Here is an 18,662-nt window from a genome sequence, read left to right on the forward strand (position 1 = left end):
AATTGATGTCCAACAGATCCGCTCAAGCAATAATCTGGCAGACTTATTTACAAAGTCACTTCCAAAATCTTCCTTTGAAAGATTGGTACATCAAATTGGGATGTGCCAATTCCGAGATATTAAATAATATCAATAAGAGGAGAAGACTGTACTCTTTTTTCCTTGGTCAGATTTTTGTCCCTAATGAATTTTTCTTGACAAGGTTTTTAATGAGGCAGTCCCCATCACAAAGGATATTGTACTCCTTTTCCTTCACTAAAGTTTTTTTCCCATTGAATTTTTCTTTAGTAAGGTTTTAACGAGGCAGTAATCTTAAATGGACATCCAAGGGAGACTGTTGTGACGATGATAGATAAGGATGGATGCCCATTTATGAATGGCTCATCTTTCCTATGTTGAAAGGAACAAGTTCTTAGGATGAAGCAAACTTAATGAAGTTTGAAAAGCAAATTGTGTATGCCTATAAAAGCATGAACTGAGGCAAAAGGGTTACACACTACAATAACATATAAAATTCTCTTCCTTTTCTATTTTTCTCCGTGGGTTTTAAGTTGCAACATACTAGTAAATATATGAATTACTTCTATTATAGTGAGATAATTATATTAGTGAATATCAATACTACTGTCTTTTATTTATACTTCTTTATTTTATATTTATTATATCTTTCTTATTTATTTATTTTACAACAACAATCAATTTATGTAAGACATGCTATTATCATTTTTATGAGAGTAAATAGCCATTTCTGACCGATTCAGACGCTGACTGAATTGATCACGAAAAATTGAAACTAAAATTATACCTATATATATAAGATAAGTTTTGTTCGACAAAAATGACCAATTAATAATTTTTTGTTGATAATTTTATAAATACCCCATCTCCTTTCCTCTTCCTTCCATAACCACTACTTCCGCTGCAAAATCCACCATATCGACTCCTCGACTCCTCTGAATCGGATTCATTTTCCTCTGATTCACTATGGCTATTCGATTTTCTTCTCCTTGTCATTACCATTACCATCCTCCCAACAATATAGTTTCACAAGAGCGTGAAAATAGGTCAATTTCTAGCACAAACCCTAATTCCTTTGTGCTGTAAACCCTATCACGTGATGCCGTGCCAAGAAATTGCAGCTATGCGTTTGTTCCTATGCATCCAAACGTCGTTGTTCTTCGTCCAATTCCGAACCTGGAGCATCTTCTCACCTCTCACTCGCGGCACAAAGAACGATGATCTCAACGTAGCCAATGCAATCTTTGGCCCGAGGGGAAACGATTCGGATCTAGATGCATAAGCTGAAGCTTCTTTTTCCTTCGGCGAGAATGCTGACAAGAACACGTTCCTCACTGCTGAACTAATGTGCTGCGGTGGAAGCATCGAATTAACACAAACACACTGCGAATGTAGTTGTTTCCTTCGGTGGTGTTATAGATCTGGAGCAATTTACGCGACGGTTAATTAAGGGATTTCTCCGGCATGACACAACGACAGACTCCTTCGATCCATCGGATAAAGGCGATGCTAGAGGAGCTATTAGGATCGTACTTGATCTTCTCAACAATGCCTAGAGAGAAAGGTTCTATCTAGCTTTTTCATCTCTAAATCTGATTGTTTGTTGGGAGGATGGTGGTGCTAAAGAGAAGGAGGTGACGACAGTTGGCTTCGACGTCGTCGATTTCTTTGAACTATTGAAAGAAATGTAGAACACTGTAGATCCGATACAAGAGAAGCATCAACGATAGAGAGGAGCTAGCCTGCCACGAAGAGGAGTGATGGAGGGGTGCGAGCTAGCAACGAAGAGGAAAGGTGCGACAGAGAGGGGAGGCACGACGGCACAACGGTGTCAGCGCGGCGATGGATGAAGAGCAGGGAGAGAGGGAGAAAATATGGTAGTTTGATTGTTGTTAATGTTAGAGTTTTCAAGGTTGAAGATGATGAAAAGAGTAGTTTTTGAATTTTGAGTAATTTTTTAACAATTGGTCATTTTTGTTGAACAAAATTTATCTTATATGATATAACTTTAGTTTTAATTTTTCATAATCAATCTTATCAGCGTCGAAATCTTTCATGGTCAGAAACGACTGTTTACTCTTTTTATGACACCTAGGACATACACCTGAGAGACGTGGTTCAATCGGGTTCAAATAAAAGTGTACATCACTTTCCAAAAATTTTCCTTTTTTTTATTTCACAAAGGATATTGCTATATTTTTAGTTAAAATATAATTTTTATTTTATGCTTTTTTTATTTTAATGCAGCTTATTAGTTTAGAGATAAATAGACCTCTTAACACTAAGTTTAGCAGCTGGTGGGACCTACAATTCAAATTCTTTGTGCTGTGGTAGGTCCTACACTTCAGCAATTGTCTCCCATAATTGTCCTATTCACAGCATTTACATCAATCATTTGTTGACATCTATCTTTACAAGTAGAAGGAATTATCCATCTACACAATAGTATGCATCTTCAGGACCATATTAGTATATTTCATAAGGATAGTTCTCTTGTGGTTGTTTGGGAAGAGTGTCTAAGATAGTCAAGTAGTATCGACCAATCCGAATTTGACATATGGAAAGTTTGAAGTTACAAGAACCATAATTTGACCTTAAAGATGTTAAATTTACTAATAAAGCATGGTTAAAGTTTTGAATTATAAAGAGAAGAAGGGACCATGGTTAAAATTTTGAATGAGAGAGAGAAAAGGAAGCTGTCCTTATGGTGGCACCGCCACCTTCTTTATGGCGACTTTAGAACCGGTGTTCCTCTTTTTCGATGCCGATCAACATCTCTGAATTGCCGATCAGTATCTCCAAATTGATTCCCACTGACATAGCTAGCGTTGGCCAGTTGCAGCTGATGCTTCTCCGACGTGGTTCTTCTTCTCCGACAGAACAATTTTTTGATGACATCCTATAGATTCAGCTCCACCACAACAAATCTATTGGTTGCCATTGCCCCTGCTGTGTCTACTAGGAATCGCCGATCATCATCTTTGAATCGTTTCCCAATGAGGCAGCTACAGTTTGTCCCTTGCAAGCGGTGATTCCTTCCTTTAACTCCATTGCAGCAGACTTTTTCTTTATTCGTTGCTCAACTGCAATAAAAAATTATTTTTTGGCCTTGCTTTTTCAATATTGTCATTGTAGTAAGAGAGAAAAAGTTATCGTGTTTTACTAAGTCTAAATCACACATCAACTTTTTTTATTTTGGATTTCTCTTAAAATCTTTATCGTTACATGTCACCAAATCATTAGCTGGTCAATTTTCGCCTTTTCTTAGCCACCAAATTCTTGCCACCAGAGAACTATTCATGTTATAATGTTATACATCAGTTACATAAGAAGGAGAATTTTATGGTGGAAAAAATATATTTAGGATCTTAGTGGTCTAAATAGAATATTTTAATTTTAACCGTTAAAAATAATGATGTACGGTTTTGATTCAATGATTATTTTATATATTAAAAATTTATAATAATATAAATTAATTATTTAACATTTATAAAATTTTGATTTTTCCTTTTTATCCTTTTTTTTCAATACCTTTCCTTCCTTATCTCATCATCTATGTTCATCCTCTTCTCTTTTCTTCTTGAGTTACTCCACGAGGCATAAACTTTCAAACAAATTTGTGAAATATCCAAGACTTGACAACTATGATCCACCCTTCAAATCACCAGAAAATTCTCAAAATGTTTAGGAAACTAATTTATTAAATAATGATATTGAAATCAACATTAGAATAACTACTATAGTACATACGTTGATCTTGATTTTTCAAACCATGATTGATCTTCTCATTAACGAAAAAGTTAATTGGGTCGGGTCCTTCGACTGCACCAATGAAGATTGTGATGCCACATGCTTCGACAATAATAAATGGGATAATCACACGGGTAAGGAAAAGAGTGCTATGGAGTTCACACAAGGCGTAAATATTTGTAGAAAAGTGAACGCTTTACTCATTGAAAAAACCCAATGAATGAGGAAAGATGTTTTTGAAAAGAGAAAAATTATTATTATTAATGTTGATTACACAAAAATAAGTGGTGTGGTGATTGCTATGCTATGGAGAAAAAGTGAAAGACAATAGTCTAGTAAGTGGTGTGGTTGGTGTTATTGTTAAGGAAAAAACAAAAGAAAGAAGATGAGAGTATTTAAGTAATTTAATATTTTATTTTTTAATTTTTTTATTTAGACCACCAAAGTCCTCAATATTTCTTTCCCCACCTAAGACAAAACCTACATAGAGAATACAAAAATATAGGTCGGTTACAACCGAGTTATAATGGCCAAATTACTTGTCTTCTCGAGAGCCTCACTTTCACCTCCTCACTCTCCTATTGTTTTTATAATGAAGCAATTACATACATTTTTTTTGGACTTAGGTCCATAAGACCCAAAAAAACACACAAAGACCTAATCCATTTCCATTCTAACACTATCACATTTTGAACTGTGAACCAGAGAAAACTCGTCTTCTATCCACCTTCATCTTTCATCAGTGGAATGGTATCCTCAGCCACCCACCATCAATACCTACTCAATACGCTGCTCCTACAACTGTGCTAGGACTCCATCTAAATATGGTGCATCGAAGATTGCGATCATCCCTTCCAAACTGAGATTCAATGCTTTGCTAGAGCCATTGCGAGAAGCTTATATTCATTGTACCATAAGTGGCCACGAGAGTCGAGAAGCTTTTATTCACTGTACCATTTTGGTCCTCAATTGTATGGCACTTTGTTCCTCTTTTATTAAAGCTTAATTCTTTGTTGATCCTCAAACTTTAATTAAATTGAATTTCACTTCTGATGATTCTGTGGATGTTTGCAGGTGGTTGAGTGCTCAAATTTTAGTGCAATATCCCTAGGTTGTTTCATGGGCGAGGAGATTCCCGTTTCTGGGAGTCCAAGTTAACCCCTTTTCCGGTAATTACTCCATTAGCATATCAATGTCTTGAATAATTGCTAAAATTTCTCCTATTGAACCCATGGATTTAATTTCTTGTATGAATTTTAAATTATCAGATTCTATTAGAGTCTTTCCCATCTGGAGATTATTAACTATGATTATAGCTTGTCTAACTGTTGTTTCTTCTGCTGTTATGCTTGAATTTGCTTGAATTTTTCCTGTGAAGCCTAACACAATTCTTTCTCTGTTATCCCTAACTACCACAAATGTTACACCAGAACCCTTTTCTTTCCTGAATGCTGCATCGGCATTTGTCTTCAGCCAACCAATTGGAGGAGGTCTCCATCTTACCAGGTTTGTTCTGTTCTCTCTTTCTCTAAGCATCGTTCCTGCTTGTTTTTCTTTTGATTTCCAGTAAATATTTTCCATAACATTTGCTTTCTTTATTGTCCACATTGAGTTTATTTCTAGATATTGAAATAGTTTGTCATTTCTGGTCTTTCATATTTCCCATATCAAGAACCCAAAATTGCTGATTCTCTTCTCTTGTTCTTCACCTCCTGTTGCTATAATTTTTCTTATATTTTCCAATAACAAATTCCCAATAGATGAGATTGTATCTCTAGTTGGAATACTTTGACATTTAGTCCCAAACCATGTAGCTCTTACCCAATCGCAAAGCATGAAAGCGTGTTCCACTGTTTCCACTTCTTTAGAACAAACTTGGCAAATTGGGCTTTGTATTATATTCCTCTTATACAGATTATGACCCATTGGAAATACATCCTGGCTTGCTCTCCATAGCAACATTCTGATTTTTTGTGGGACACACATTTTTCATATTTCTTTCCATAGGTCCCTTCTATCTTCACTTGTTGATGGATTTCCTTGGTTCAATTCTTGACTTGCCATTTTAGCCGCATGATATCCTGTTCTTGACTTGCCATTTTAGCCGCATGACTTCTATCTACTTTGTTTAGAACACCAATAGGAGTTATCAAAATTGCTCTGCTGATCTAGTGGGAAAGCATTCCTACAATTTTCCTTACGTTCCATCCCTCTCCCTCCATAATCAGCTCGCTAACTTTGGTCTCATCACTACTTTCTACATTCAGAGCCTTGTTCTTTCTGAAAATCCAATTATCCTTTCAAATGCACACCTTTGACCCATCTCCTATGCTTCACTTGCCTCTTGCTCTAAGAAGCTCTCACCCATGCAAAATGCTTCTCCAAACCCAATTTGCCCCTTTTCTTTTTTTTTTTTTTTTTTGCTGTCTAGAAATTGCCTTCTGAAAAATATAATGATCTTAGAATTTGGACCCAAATCAAATTCGAGTTTTTGACGGCTCTCCAAGCTTGTTTTGCAAGATAGGCAGTGTTTTGTGATTTTAGATCCTTGAATCCCAACCCCCCTTCCAACTTACTCTTTGTAATGGATTCTCACTTTTTTCAATGGATACATCGGTCTCTACCTGATGCTGCCTACTAGAATCGTGCCACCTTAGTGCATATTCTTCTGCAGAATTATTTTGAAAACTTTATATTGTTCATAGCGTATGATAGTATTGCTTGAATTACTACTTTGATTAGAGTTTTCTTGCCTGCTTGATTTAATAGCTTCTCATTCCATCCTTCTAATTTATTCATTATTTTCTCTTCAATCCATGCTAAAGCTTCGCTTTGAGATCTTCCCCAAGTAGCTGAAAGACCAAGGTACTTTCCAGGTGTCTCCCACGATGCCATGCCTAGTATTTCCTCAATGTCGACCCTTTTCTGAATTGACACATACTCCCAAAAGTGATATCTGACTTATTCAAATTTATCCTCTGTCTAGACGCCTCTGTGTATTCATTCAGCACTAAAATAATTTGATATGCTTCTTCCTCTTTAGCTTTTGCAAAAATAATACAGTCGTCTGCAAACGAAAAATGAGTAATTGTAGGGGCTGTAGGAGCAATCTTTATTCCAGAGACATCGCCTTCATTCTGTGCTTCCTGCATCAAAATAGTAAAAACTTTGGCTGCCAAAATAAATAGGTAGGGAGATAAATGGTCACCCTGTCTTAGGCCCCTTTGCGACTTGATTTTTTTGGACAACTCGCCATTGACCTTAAATCTGTAATTGGCACTTCTAACACATTTCATCACTAATTCCACCCATCTTTCATTAAATCCAAACTTCTTTAATACATTCTAAAAAAAATCCCATTCTAATCTATCATACGCTTTATTCATGTCTAACTTGATTGCCATGTTATTAGATCCTTTTCTTCCCTTTCTGTTTAGGCTATGATCTATCTCTTGCACGATCACCACATTATCATATAGCAATTTCCCTCCTATAAATGCACTTTGAATTGGTGAAATTATATCCTCCACCAGTCCTTTCAGCCTCAACACTGAGATCCTTGATATAATTTTATATATGAAATTACAATAGCTAATAGATCTTAGCAGGTTAAGTCCTTCTAGATTTTTAATTTTTGAGATCAAGACCATTGTGGTTTCACTAATGTCTTCTGGCAGTAGCCCACTTCTGAAAAATTCTTTGACAACCTCACATACCTCCTTCTTGATCACCTGCCAATATTTCTGATAGAATAACCCGTTTAAGCCATCTGGTCCTGGGGCTTTGAGACTCCCCATGCTGAAAACTGCATTCCTTATCTCATCGTCTAAGACCTCAGAAATCAACCCTCTGTTCATTTCTTCGGTGACCTTCACTGGAATTTTACTTAGGGTGTTGTCATACCTTTGTCTTATAGTCAAAGTGAACAATGCTTCAAAATGCTCTTCAATGTACCTCATTATTTCTTCCCTCTCTTCCAACCAATAACTTGCTTCATTTTTCAATCTTTCAATGTGGTTTCTCTCTCTTCTCTGGATGGTTGTTGCATGAAAAAAGGATGTGTTCTTATCATCCCACTTCAACCACTTTAATTTGGATCTCTGGCCCCAAAATTTCTCCTCTTGCTTCCATAATGCTGTTATTTTCTCCTTTAAAACTTGTACCTTATTCTGCTTCTCTTCAGTGAAATCTGAATCTTGTAACTTCTTCAACTCTTCTTTCTGCCTATTTATTTCCTTATCTACTCGTTTGAATGTAGATTTACTCCACTTTTTCAATTCTTCCTTGTAATTATTCATCCTCTTTGTTATCCTTGTCTATTCGCAGCTCTGTGAAACCTCTTTTTCTCATCCCTTCTTAACAATATTTTCACATTCCTCATGGTCAGTCCAAAATACCTCAAATTTAAAGCTCTTGCTTATCCTAATATCTGTTTTGGGTCCAAAATTAACGGGCAATGATCCGAGCTTATAGCAGGCATAGTCAAAAGTGAAGCATTCTCAAACAAAATTCTCCATTCCCAATTAACTAATGCACTATCAATCATTTTTCTAGTTACAAATCCGTTTCTTGGATTACTGAACCAAGTGAATCTATCCCTTTTGAGATCTAAATCCATAAGAAAGTTAGAATCAACAAAGTTTCTGAATTCTCTTACTTGGCTATGTGGCTTTAGGTAAACCCCTCTTCTCCTCCTGAGTCAAAATGTCATTAAAATTGCTTATAAAGAGTTGAAGTTCCACCTTGTTATAATTGGTTGCTATGATTTTTCTTCATTGCTCTCTCCTCCTGCCAAAATTAGGATTGCCATAAATAAAATTACATACCCATGTATTTTCCTTTCTATCAACAATATGGGCCTTTATGTATCTATCACACAAAAAGTAAACATCAACGTTATATATATCATTCCAAAAGAGACATAGCCCTCCGGACAAATCACGGGATTTTATACAAAAAGTATTCTTGAAATGTAGTTTTTTCTTTAATTTCATAATAGATTTTTTTCGCTCTTGTTTCGATAAGAAAAACTAAAGCTGGCTTGATTTGCTTGCACATTTTGTGCAATTCAGAAACTGTCGCAGGGGCTGCTACCTCGCGACAGTTCCAGCTTATGATACTCATGGCTGAGTTGGGGTCATGTTTAGGCCCACCTCCTCAGCCATTGAGTCTTCTATTATCTCTTCTTTATTCTGCTGGTCTTCCTCTGTTGGCATTGCTCTAGCTGGTCCTAATGATTGCTTGCTTCTTTTACCAGCTTTCCAAACTTGTAGGGCAGCTTTCTCTCCGAATATATCTCCCATCAGCAATTATTGCTCGTCCTCCCTTTTCCTTTTCAATTTCAGTTTTTTCTCCATTCCTTGTACAATTTCCATTTCATATTCTGTAGCCACTACTAATGCTTTGCTATTGTTGGGCTCTAATTCTTCATCTTCATTTGCAAGTTCAACGTAATAAACACCTTCATCAGCTGTTGTATATATCTACTTGTTATCCTGCTCTAACTCTCTATTTTTAACCCAATAGTCTCCATCTACACTCATATGACACCTTTTATTATTATGTTGGGCTTCAATAGCATTGTTTTCTCTTATAACTCCTTTAATTCTCTCCTTTGCCATGTTGTTATTGAGCCTTTTAAGTGGTTATCCAATAGTGATATTATTATCTTCTTCTTGTGACCCAATTCTAAAAAGATGAATATTTTCATTAGGACTTTGATAGAAGTCAGCCCATATAACTTTAATTATAGCCTCCTCTCTTAACACACTTGGCCTACCAATTTCTTTGCCTTTCTCATAGATCTTTTTGCTGTCCTTAGTAAATTTATTCTCCTTTACACAATCCCTAGCATCTCTCTCCACTTATTCTAACTCAGTTTCTTTGACAAGCAGATCTTCTAGGATGTTCTTCCCCTTTTCCACATCTCTATGATCTTCTTTGCTAGTTCTTTTAGGAGCTTTGGCTATACTATCCTCTTCTATTACCCATTCTTTTTCCTGTGCACTGCCAGCTTTACTCCCTGCTGTCTGCTGTGTTGACTCACCTCCCTTCTTTCAATCATGTTCTTCACGTGCCGCCTCTCTCTAATTCTGCCCTGAGCTACTATCTTCCCTGCTACTCTGTATTCTTTTGGCTTTAATGCTCTTGCTTGTGCCACTCCTAAACCAGCCGAATACCTTGGTTCCTTTGGGTTCCAGGTTGACATTGTTGTTGGATTCTTGCACTTTTTCTTGTTATGACCGATAATACCACAGTTCAGACAATAACTCTCCAGGATTCTTTCATACTTAAACTGTATCCATGCCTTTGGTAGTCTGTCCTGTTCAAATAAAAACCAGTGGATATAGGTTTTGAAACTGGTATTGCTATTTTAACTCTAGAAAAAATTCTTTCTAAAGTGTCTCCCACCATTGGGTCTTCATCCTCTACAACCAAGCCTATTTTATTCCCAATCTCTTTTGCTGATTCTATATTAATGAACTCTTGGAGAAGTCCATGTATTTGGATCCGAATTTCCAAAAAATCATGTCTAACCTCAGATATGGAATCTCCATGCATCCACATTTGTACATTTAGAATATGGCCTCTAACATTCCAAGGCCCTCCTTTTAATATTTGTAACCCTTTCGTCTTGTTCTTGAAGCTGACTAAAACTTTGTTTTTGTCCACTTCAAAAATTAACATACCTTCAGGATTTTTCCAAACTCCAATTAGAGTGTTTTTGATGGTTTTGAAAGCAAGCTCCTTGTTAGTGATCACTTTTCCAACTAGATTCAAGCAATCTGCCATGAACTCTTGTTGCGTCGTCTTCAACAAAGAAATTATTTTTCCTTCTATAGATTCAAGTCCAAAGTTTTCCATTGAAACTCAATAGGTTTTAGGATATTGTTGTTCAAGTATTTGTTGGTTTTGCAATTTGTATGCTGGTGATTTGTGGGTAATGGTGGATATTGTGTAAGAACGGATGTATTTGTTAATTGTGTGTAATGGTAGATTGTATAGGAAAGGTTAGATTTTGCTGGAAGAAGTATCGAAATTTTATGTAATATACTGGATAAGTCAGACGATGTGTTTGTGTGATGTTTGATTAAGTGTGAACAGAAAGAATCATATATTCTTAGAAAAATCTCTTATCTTGAGAGAAACATTCTCCTAGAGAGAAAACCGTGCCCTAATACCAATATAGTTACATACATTTAAAGGAGCATACAGGTAAAGTTTTCTCTGGGCCTTCTTACAACTTCTGGCAAGGTTTTGAGGCGTGGCAGACTCCACTAAACTTTTGGGCTGCGGCTTCAGTTGGAACTTCTGTGCGAAATAATGTTGTCAGCTTCACTTCTACCCTAAAAATTGGGTTATCTATTTAAAAATTAATTTATGCAAAGTTGAATCGCAGAATTAAATTTAAAAAAATTGGATTAATTAAATTTTAAGAGGTAAAATTAAAAGTTAAAACACTTATAGAGCCCGTTTGGGAAGTGACAGAAGCTACTTATTTTGACTTTTGAATTATGAAAAGTCACGATACATGTGTTTGGCACCATTTTAAAGAAAAGCTTTTAACTTTCCGAAAAGTTAATTTATAGCTTTTTGAAGAAGTAGAAATATATGACTTCTCTCCTTCTATCATTCTATCATTTCCATGAAAAAAATTGATTTTAAAGCAAAAAAAATCTACTTTCATTTTTTATTCTGTGAAAAAATGTTTCCTGTTTCTGCTAGAAATATTGGCCCTCCACCACCATTTTCACGCAAAGTTCCGTCTTCTAGAAACATTGGCCTTCCACCATCATCTTCACGCAATGTTCCATCTACTGGAAGTGCTGGCCCTCCACCACCATTTTCACATAATGATTAATCAGTTAGAAGTATTGATCCTTCACCACCATTTTCAGACAATATTCTATCTGAACCATCTACTGCATATATTCTTTCCAGGTATTTTTTTTATCATTTCATTATTCAATTTTTATTATTAACTTTGTATTTAACATTGTGTGGAGTATAAAATTTCAGTTTTAATTTTATTTTTTTATATGTGATTTTATTTTTATATAACTTGCTATTATTTTTATAGTTAGTTATAGCAAAGTTCTTGCTATTATTTTTATTTTTGTTTGATTTTTTTTTTATGTTCTTCCCCAACAAATTCATGAAAGTAGCAAGTCCAGAAGAAAATTTAAAGCTGATTGGAGTAAACGAAATACTATTATATTGAAAATATGTAAAGAAGAAATGGTGGCTGGAAATAGACCTGGAACACATTTTAACAAAGTTGGTTGGACAAATTTGAAAATAAAATTTTTGAAAAAGACTGGTTTAAATTATGAGTCTAAACAATTTAAAAACAAGTGGGAAGCTATGAAAAGAGAGTGGGGACTATGGGCTAAACTAAAAGGAAAGGAGACCGGTCTTGGTTGGGAATTGGGGTCCTATTAAGAAGACCATACAAGCAAGTGATGATTGGTGGGATGCTAAGATTCAGGTATCTTACATTTTTTAAAACTATTTCAGAAATATCAATTTTATCGAGAAATTTTTAATTGTTATTTTATCGTCTCATAGGAAAATCCTGATGTGGCAAAATTTAGAGAGGAAGGTCCAAAACATCTTGATGAAATGGAGTTCCTTTCTGAAGATGTTGTAGCTACTGGTGTAGGTGCATGAGCACCTTCTGAAGATATAAATGATAGTTAGAACGATAGATAATGACGAAGATAATGGTAATGAGGAAGAAGGTTTAGAAGATGAGTAAAACAATGAATCAACACCTCCTAGTGCAATGAGACAAAAGAGAAGAAAGGTTGGGAAGGGGTCGGGAGCCTCTCAACTTTCAACTCAACTAGAACGTATAATTAATGTGTTTGAAGAAGAAAAGGCCAATAAAATAGCTCATAAAAATAAAATACCAAGTATATCTACTTGTTTAGCTGTTCTCAAAGAATTACCTGGGTTAGAAGTGGGGAGTGATATATTCTTTATAGCTACAAGACTAATGGCAAAAAGGTCAAATAGAGAGATTTTTATGGGCTAGAAGACTCTGCCTTACAACTTGGTTGGTTGAAGACTCATAATTTAGCAGATGTGTCTAGTTAATATTTTTTGGCTAGAATGTCTCTTTTTAATATATTTATGTGTTGTTCAAAAAATATTTTCTATAATTATATTTTTTTATTGTTTTCTATGGTTGTTTGCTATTTTATATTTAAGATGTGAACTATTGTTTATTTAAAGATTATGGTTGACACACAAGTATGATTAGTGTTTATTATTTGATATTAGTTTAAAATATTTGTATAACAAGATATCTAACAGCTCAACTGAAAGTTTGTCAACTGAAAGTTTAATATCAAATACAAATGTGTCAGATGAAGAATTTGAAAACAAACAAAAAGTCGCAGCCAAACGTAAGAAGAAGACAATAACTTTAATAACAATCGCAACTTGTGTTGATTATTTTCTAAAGTACGTTGTGAAAAATCCACGAAGAACTTCAAAATTGACAGGAAGTAGTTGGGTAAATGAACTTTTAAATGAGCATCCTATTCGTTGTTACCAGCAATTTAGGATGAAAAAGCTTGTGTTCTTTCATCCGTGTGATGTTTTACAAAATACTTACAATCTGAAGACAACAAAAGAAATTGAAATTCATGAACAAGTAGGTATATTTTATATATCATTGGACAATCAGGTTCAATACGTAATGCAGAAGAGAGATTCCAACAATCAGGAGAAACTCTTTCTAGACAATTTCATTATGTACTGGATGCTGTTTGCAAGCTTGCTCAACATATTATTCAACCAACTGATCCACATTCACAGATACTCCAGTGGAAATTAAAAATGATGAAAGATATTATCCATATTTTAAAAATTGTATTGGTGCAATAGATGGAACTCATGTACCTGCTGTTGTTCCTGCCGACAAGAAAATTCCATACATTGATAGAGAAAGGGGATCACAACTACAAATGTGATGGCAGTATGTGATTTTAACATGTGTTTCACATTTATATGGTTAGGCTGGGAGGAATCTGCACACGATACTAAAATTTTTAATCAAGCTGTGAGTAGACAAAGTCTTCATTTTCCTCTTCCTCCTAAAGGTTAGCATATTTGAGACTGATATTATTTATATTAGATTAAACTCTTTATTGTTATTAACTGATTTTGTGGTGCACTAAATTTTTGCTAGATAAGTACTACTTGGTAGATTTTGGCTATCCATGTTTTATGGAGTTCTTAGGTCCTTATAAAGGTCACAGATACCATCTTCCGCATTTTAGATTGGCTCCCAGAGCAAGAGGAAGAAATGAAGTATTCAACTACTATCATTTTAGCCTTAGATGTACAATTGAATGCTCATTTGGATGTTGTAAAGGAAGATGAAAAATTTTGTGCGCCATGCCATCGTTTTTCTTAGACACACAAGTTAGAATTATTGGTGCTTGTATGGCTTTACACAATTTTATTCGACAGAATGACACAAGTGATGAACAATTTGAAGAATTCCATGAAAATTTTGATCTTATGGGTGAAGGTGAAGGTGAAATAGAAGAACCAGTTTCTAATGATATTACGTAGGAAGAACCGAATGCTAAAAGGGCTAGAAAAATGGAACCAATTAGAAAATAAATAAAGAATCAATTGCCTAATCGATTGTAATCTTAGTAATTTGATTATGTAAAATCAACCTTTAATATTGGAAAGTATTTGTTATCATTGTTATTTTAATATCCATTCTCTTGTATAAAAAAATTATATTTTTTGAGTTATTTATTCAAACACTACAATTTTAAAATAAATACTTCTATAACTAAAAATCCAAACACAAAATAATTTATTCATAAGCTGCTATTAATAAAAGTTTTTATACTTTAAATTCTTTTTCCACAAGAACTTATTTAAATTATTTACCCAAACTCGGCTTAATACATTAAAAATGAAAACAATTTAAAGGAATAAACCAAACTTACCCTTACGTTAATTTTGATCTACCAAATTGGGTTTTCACTTTTCTCTCCAAGCAAAATTTGTTGGGCCTACCAAAATACATTGACATAGTAATATAGTTTAGAATAGGATTCTTCTTCTTCTACTTCTGCTACTTCTGCTACATGAATTCTACCGGAAGTAACGTCATATAATCATCTTTCTCCCCGTTTTCCTCTCCAATTATTGCAGATAACTTCCTCTTCTTCCTTCTTCGACTTTTCTGAAGAGAGTTGTTATGGGTGTCGACTACTACAAAATTCTTGATGTCGATAGAAACGCTAAAGACGATGATCTCAAGAAGGCGTATCGAAAGCTTGCAATGAAGTGGCACCCTGATAAGAACCCTAACAACAAGAAGGACGCTGAGACCAAATTCAAGCAAATCTCCGAAGCCTATGATGTCTGCAAATGTTCAAAACTCTTCCCAATCTTCTCAATGTCATGCCAATTGTTTTCTAAATTAAATTTTTAATTATAAATGATTATTTGTTATTGTTTTTGAATTTTCATAAGTGTGAAGCTTTTCACTGCGACTCTTTCTTCCTTTTTTTCGTTCTAGAGTGAGATTTTTATGGCAGTTCAAGCTTTTGATCATTTTTTTGCTGTGACGTCCACAACTTTTTTTCATAAGGGTTTCAGCCACATAGTAGTTTTGAACTTGTGCGTGTAACCTCCTTAGTTTTTACTTGAATATTAGAAATAGCTGAGTAATTTAACTTGTCGAATTTGTTTTTATCCTACAAAGTTGGAACTTTCCGTAAGAATTTTTCAATTTTTAGCTCCTAGGGTTTCCTAATTTGGCTCTTGAGGGTGAGGCGCTGGGGTTTTAAGCCCAGTTTCAAATTTGATCTTTCGAGAAATTCCTCATTTCCTGTGGGGATTAATGTTTTGAAGTGGAGGAGTTATTCATTTAATTATTAATTTGTTATGGTGGTTATTCAATTTGAACAGATTTTGAGTGATCCTCAGAAGCGTGCAGTTTATGATCAGTATGGTGAGGAGGGGCTGAAGGGGCAGGTACCACCACCAGGTGGTGGCAGTGACAGCAGTTCTGCGAATTTCCGGTTCAATCCCAGAAGTGCAGATGATATATTTTCGGAGTTCTTTGGTTTCTCCAGTTCATTTGGTGGAATGGGGGACATGGGTGGTCGCGCTGGCCCATCTAGCTTTTCCAGGGGCGGCATGTTTGGTGATGATATCTTTGCTCAGTTTAGGAGTGGAGCTGGAGAGGGCTCTGCCCATATGCCAAGGAAAAGTGCACCAATAGAGATAACATTGCTATGTAGCTTGGAGGATTTGTATAAAGGGACAACAAAAAAGATGAAGATTTCGAGGGATGTTATTGATGCCAATGGGTGAGCTATCTACTTTTACTCATTAGCTGCGTTTTGTCTTTCTATTTCATGAGAAAATTATGTTATTGGTCATTGGAAGAATTTAAAATAGGCAGTTAGCCACTGTGTTATGAGGAAACTTGGTTCTTTATGTTTGTTGCTAGTGTCCTTCTGTTGTATCATATATTTGTTTATATGCTATGCTTTTGTAATATATCAATCTATATAATTTGAAATCAAAATTATGTGGCTTAATGTTTTATCTGGATTATTAAACTAAATGATGCAATGCAAGTCTAGTCGGTGATTAGCAATTCCGAGGAGCCCGAAGCATATAGTTTATAGAGCCAAATTTTGTTATACATATATAGATTGTTATGTTTGAAGTCAAGTTTGATAATTTGTTTTGGGTTAACTAATAATGTATTGTTATTTGGGGGGTCAGTTAGCTTGATCACCTTGATAGATTTGAATTTGTAGTACCGACATTTGCAGTCTTGGTGTTGCATTTTGGTTGCTGCCGTTAACAACATTGCTGGTTCATATTTTTTCTAGTAGTTCTTTAACTTGCATTTTTGTTATAGAACCTTGGAGTTTTTTATTTTGTTTATTTCTGATAATATAAACTTTCTTGGATATTTCTGTTCAACTATCAGGAATTTTGACCAAACATTTTTTCTCTCTTGATCTTGTGCATCCAGCCTTGCATGAGTGAATCTAACATTAGACCCTTGCTGGCACAATAGTTTGTTAAATTTATCAGCAAAATTTGATGCCAGGTGTCTAACATGGATGAAAACATTTCAGTAGCATAGGCTGTTAGGCAGCTTGTGTATATTTTTAAAAGAAAGTATCAGCTGCTATCAATTTATGTATTTGATTTCTTCAGGTTTCATAAATTTTTTATACTTCCAATGAATTTGGAATTTATGCCTAGATGTGTTGGTTTACTAATATCCTTTGTCTTCACATTTCTAATCCCTATATTGCTCTCTTATTTACTACTTTATTAGTTTGTTCTCTGAGTTGTTTAACACTTGTTGAAAATTGCGGTGTTGATTTTGGAGTACTGCATCATTAATTAATCGAAACAATGTTGGATTAGCAATTAAATTATGGAGGGAAAATTGAATTATTATATTTGGCAGCTACTTGTGGGGTGTAGGTTTTAGGGTTGATAATGACTAATTAATTTTGTTTTCTTATTGTTTAGAAGGCCCACCAAAGTAGAGGAAATCCTTACAATTGAGATCAAACCAGGTTGGAAGAAAGGAACAAAAATAACTTTTCCAGCGAAGGGAAATGAGCAAAGAGGACATATCCCCGCAGACCTTGTGTTCATCATCGACGAGAAGCCGCATAGTGTCTTCAAGAGGGATGGCAATGATCTTGTTTTCACCCAGAAGGTATCCCTTGTAGAAGCTCTAACAGGTTACACGGTGCAGCTGACAACCCTTGATGGCCGAAACCTTACCATCCCCGTTAATTCAATCATTAGTCCGTCTTACGAAGAAGTCATTAAAGGAGAGGGCATGCCAATTCCTAAAGAACCCTCCAAGAAAGGTAACTTGCGAATCAAGTTCAACATCAAGTTCCCGTCCAGGCTTACATCCGAGCAGAAAAACGGCATTAAGCGATTATTGACATCATATTCGTCTACATGAGTGAGGCGGGTGGAAGCCCTTTCTTCCAATTACCTAACGTTATAAGATCACAACTATTTTCAGGTTTTTTGCTTTTTCCTTTTTTCTTCCCAATCCCATTTTGAAGGGGAGCATCAGTTGAGTTGTTTCTGTGTGACATCAAAGGTTACGGGTTCAAGCCTTGGAAACAGCCACCGATGTAATTTTCAAATTAGGTTGCATACATTACCCCTTTGGATGCGGCTCTTCTCCAAACCTTGCGTTAGTGCGGGATGCTTGTGCACCGAGTTTTCCAATCCCACTTCCAAATGAAATTCTTGCCATTGTGAACTGGATTCATTCAGAACCGTTTATTTAGAGTCTGGTATCTATTTACTGTTTACATCTTTTCCTTAGTTGTTGGTATTGACATTTTTTTCTTCATGACCGCTCCCCCCCCCCCCTTTTTTCCCCCGGTGCGCATGCAGGGTCGCATTCATTCTCTTGTTTCTTTTAGAAGTAAAGGTTGAATTTGTTTGTACTTGGTCAGTAGGGTATTTTTGATATTGTGGCGTGATGAATTTTCTCTGGTGTGTTTGAGCCATACTTGTTATTGTATAGTTGTGTCCATAATTTTAAGTTTTTAACCATCCGTGTTACCAGAAAACTAACTTGGAATCCATTTGATGGCTTCGTTCTATTGATTTGCCCGTTGCTGTCTAATTTATTCATTCATTGGTTCTTGAGGACGAACTACTCACTTGGTAATAGATATTATTATATGATAATGGCGCCAATATTTTTTAGATTTCTTATTTTGAGGATAGAACAATTAGAGGAAAATTGCATTTGCTCGTTCAAATTCAATACAAACTAAATAATACTATATTATTAAGTTTATGTTTTTTACTTATTATATACATCAGTTTTTGACAGTATA

The 18,662-nt window shown here is 35.2% G+C and overlaps 1 protein-coding gene and 1 long non-coding RNA gene across 7 annotated transcripts; both read left to right on the forward strand.

The window, feature by feature from the left end:
* Positions 1–4,319: 4,319 nt before the first annotated feature.
* LOC112743652 (uncharacterized) lies at positions 4,320–11,709 on the forward strand. 2 transcript variants are annotated; one of them, XR_011871055.1, is made up of 4 exons: positions 4,320–4,739; positions 4,843–4,937; positions 5,199–5,274; positions 11,542–11,709. It is a non-coding gene; the product is annotated as an uncharacterized lncRNA (long non-coding RNA). The 2 variants fall into 2 exon arrangements; XR_003172164.3 differs by having other exon boundaries at positions 11,494–11,629.
* Positions 11,710–14,732: 3,023 nt separating this feature from the next.
* LOC112743650 (uncharacterized) lies at positions 14,733–18,422 on the forward strand. 5 transcript variants are annotated; one of them, XM_025792938.3, is made up of 3 exons: positions 14,733–15,166; positions 15,718–16,121; positions 17,314–18,422. In XM_025792938.3, the coding sequence occupies exons 1-3, from the start codon at positions 15,002–15,004 to the stop codon at positions 17,762–17,764; spliced, it is 1,020 nt and encodes a 339-aa protein (XP_025648723.1). In that variant the 5' UTR covers positions 14,733–15,001; the 3' UTR covers positions 17,765–18,422. The 5 variants fall into 5 exon arrangements, with proteins under 5 accessions (XP_025648723.1, XP_025648726.1, XP_025648724.1 ...); XM_025792941.3 differs by having other exon boundaries at positions 14,752–15,176; XM_025792939.3 differs by having other exon boundaries at positions 14,796–15,166; positions 17,317–18,422.
* The last annotated feature ends 240 nt before the right edge of the window (positions 18,423–18,662 follow it).

This window comes from Arachis hypogaea, chromosome 14 (assembly GCF_003086295.3).
Source record: "Arachis hypogaea cultivar Tifrunner chromosome 14, arahy.Tifrunner.gnm2.J5K5, whole genome shotgun sequence".
NCBI lineage: Eukaryota > Viridiplantae > Streptophyta > Magnoliopsida > Fabales > Fabaceae > Arachis > Arachis hypogaea.

Coding starts and splice junctions, on each gene's coding strand:
- LOC112743650 (XM_025792938.3), top strand. CDS start 15,002: ATGGGTGTCGACTACTACAAAATTCTTGATGTCGATAGAAACGCTAAA. Junction 15,167..15,717: donor AAATCTCCGAAGCCTATGAT/GTCTGCAAATGT, acceptor CAATTTGAACAG/ATTTTGAGTGATCCTCAGAA. Junction 16,122..17,313: donor GATGTTATTGATGCCAATGG/GTGAGCTATCTA, acceptor CTTATTGTTTAG/AAGGCCCACCAAAGTAGAGG.